The sequence below is a fragment of the Sesamum indicum genome, linkage group LG6 (assembly GCF_000512975.1).
Source record: "Sesamum indicum cultivar Zhongzhi No. 13 linkage group LG6, S_indicum_v1.0, whole genome shotgun sequence".
In the NCBI taxonomy this organism is placed as follows: Eukaryota; Viridiplantae; Streptophyta; class Magnoliopsida; order Lamiales; family Pedaliaceae; genus Sesamum; species Sesamum indicum.
In genome coordinates, this window is record NC_026150.1 from 3,613,247 (window position 1) to 3,614,465 (window position 1,219).

Here is a 1,219-nt window from a genome sequence, read left to right on the forward strand (position 1 = left end):
TCCCCCTGTAAGTAAATTATCAAATAATGGCCCATATTATTATCATAATTCTCACTGGACTATATTTGGCACATTTTTTTACCTAGCTTCATGCAAGTGAAAAAGGAAAAAACAGTAACTTCCGTAATGAACTACTCTTGGAAGATCAAAATTCATGGTAAACCATGACATTTCTCAGACATAGAAATGCCAATGCAGGTAATTCAAGACATCAACTTTGCAGATAGTGTAGGACAAATAGAAATAAAACCCAGGTTATCAACAACTAAATCAGAATGTAATTGCCAGAAATAATTTATTAGATAAAGAAAACACTGGAAGCGCGAGGTAGCCAATCATTTTTCCGTATTGCTTATACCTCACTTATTACAGGAAGAAGAAGCTGAAAAGCACTAAAATTGGACAAAATTTATTGAACCAACATGTCAAAAGTACCTTGAAGAAACTGAAATCCATAGAAGATTTCTTCGAAAACTCTTGAATTGCAGATAAAGCATCATCAATGCTGTCATTTTTAATCAGAGCCACAAGTTTACACCTAATCGCGTCCTCATCTCCCGGCGCAATCGAAAGAACTAAAACCCCAAACACATAAAACATAAAATAAGTAACAAAATTCTAAACATTAGCATTTCAAGCGGATCTCAACTTCAAACCAGTTAAAAATTAATCATACATACCTTGATCTGAGACTTTAACAGCTAAGTCGAATTCGGACCGCTGGATATGGCGATTGAGGGATGTGAAAAGGTCTTCGATGGCCACCGCGGGGGCCGGGGGGGCGGCGGCGGCGGCAGCCGGCTTCGCTTTCTCTCTCGCCTTCGGAGCCATTTTTGAGCTTTAATTTCCGTGATTTCTCTACACACGCAGGCCGGATTATTCGGTGTGTGCATGTAAGAGAGAGAGACAGAGACGACAGAAATGACAGACATTACTGGATCGCCATCTGAAACAAAATTGGGCTTGGCCCATAATTTGGCCCAAATTCAATTAAGAGCCCAGGCCCGTCTTCGTACCAAGCATCTTCAAATAATAAATACTATATAGAACAGTCAATTTTCATTTAGGTTTTCTTGGTCAAAATAATTCTTATAAAATATAGTATATGTTTCTACACGTGCAATTTATCGTCACTCCCACCACATTCAATCTAATAGCTCAATAATCGAACAATTTGCCAATTAAACTATTTTTTAATTATTTGATTACTAATTCATTA

The 1,219-nt window shown here is 37.5% G+C and overlaps 1 protein-coding gene across 1 annotated transcript in view; it reads right to left on the reverse strand.

Moving 5' to 3' along the window:
- Window positions 1-831, reverse strand: part of LOC105163568 (signal recognition particle subunit SRP72) — a 4,472-nt gene extending 3,641 nt beyond the window's left edge. The window contains exons 1-2 of the mRNA XM_011081974.2: window positions 681-831; window positions 436-575 (exon numbers count right to left, since the gene is read on the reverse strand). Of these exons, the coding sequence (XP_011080276.1) occupies window positions 436-575; window positions 681-831 (291 nt within the window). The remainder of the gene's footprint in view (window positions 1-435; window positions 576-680) is intronic.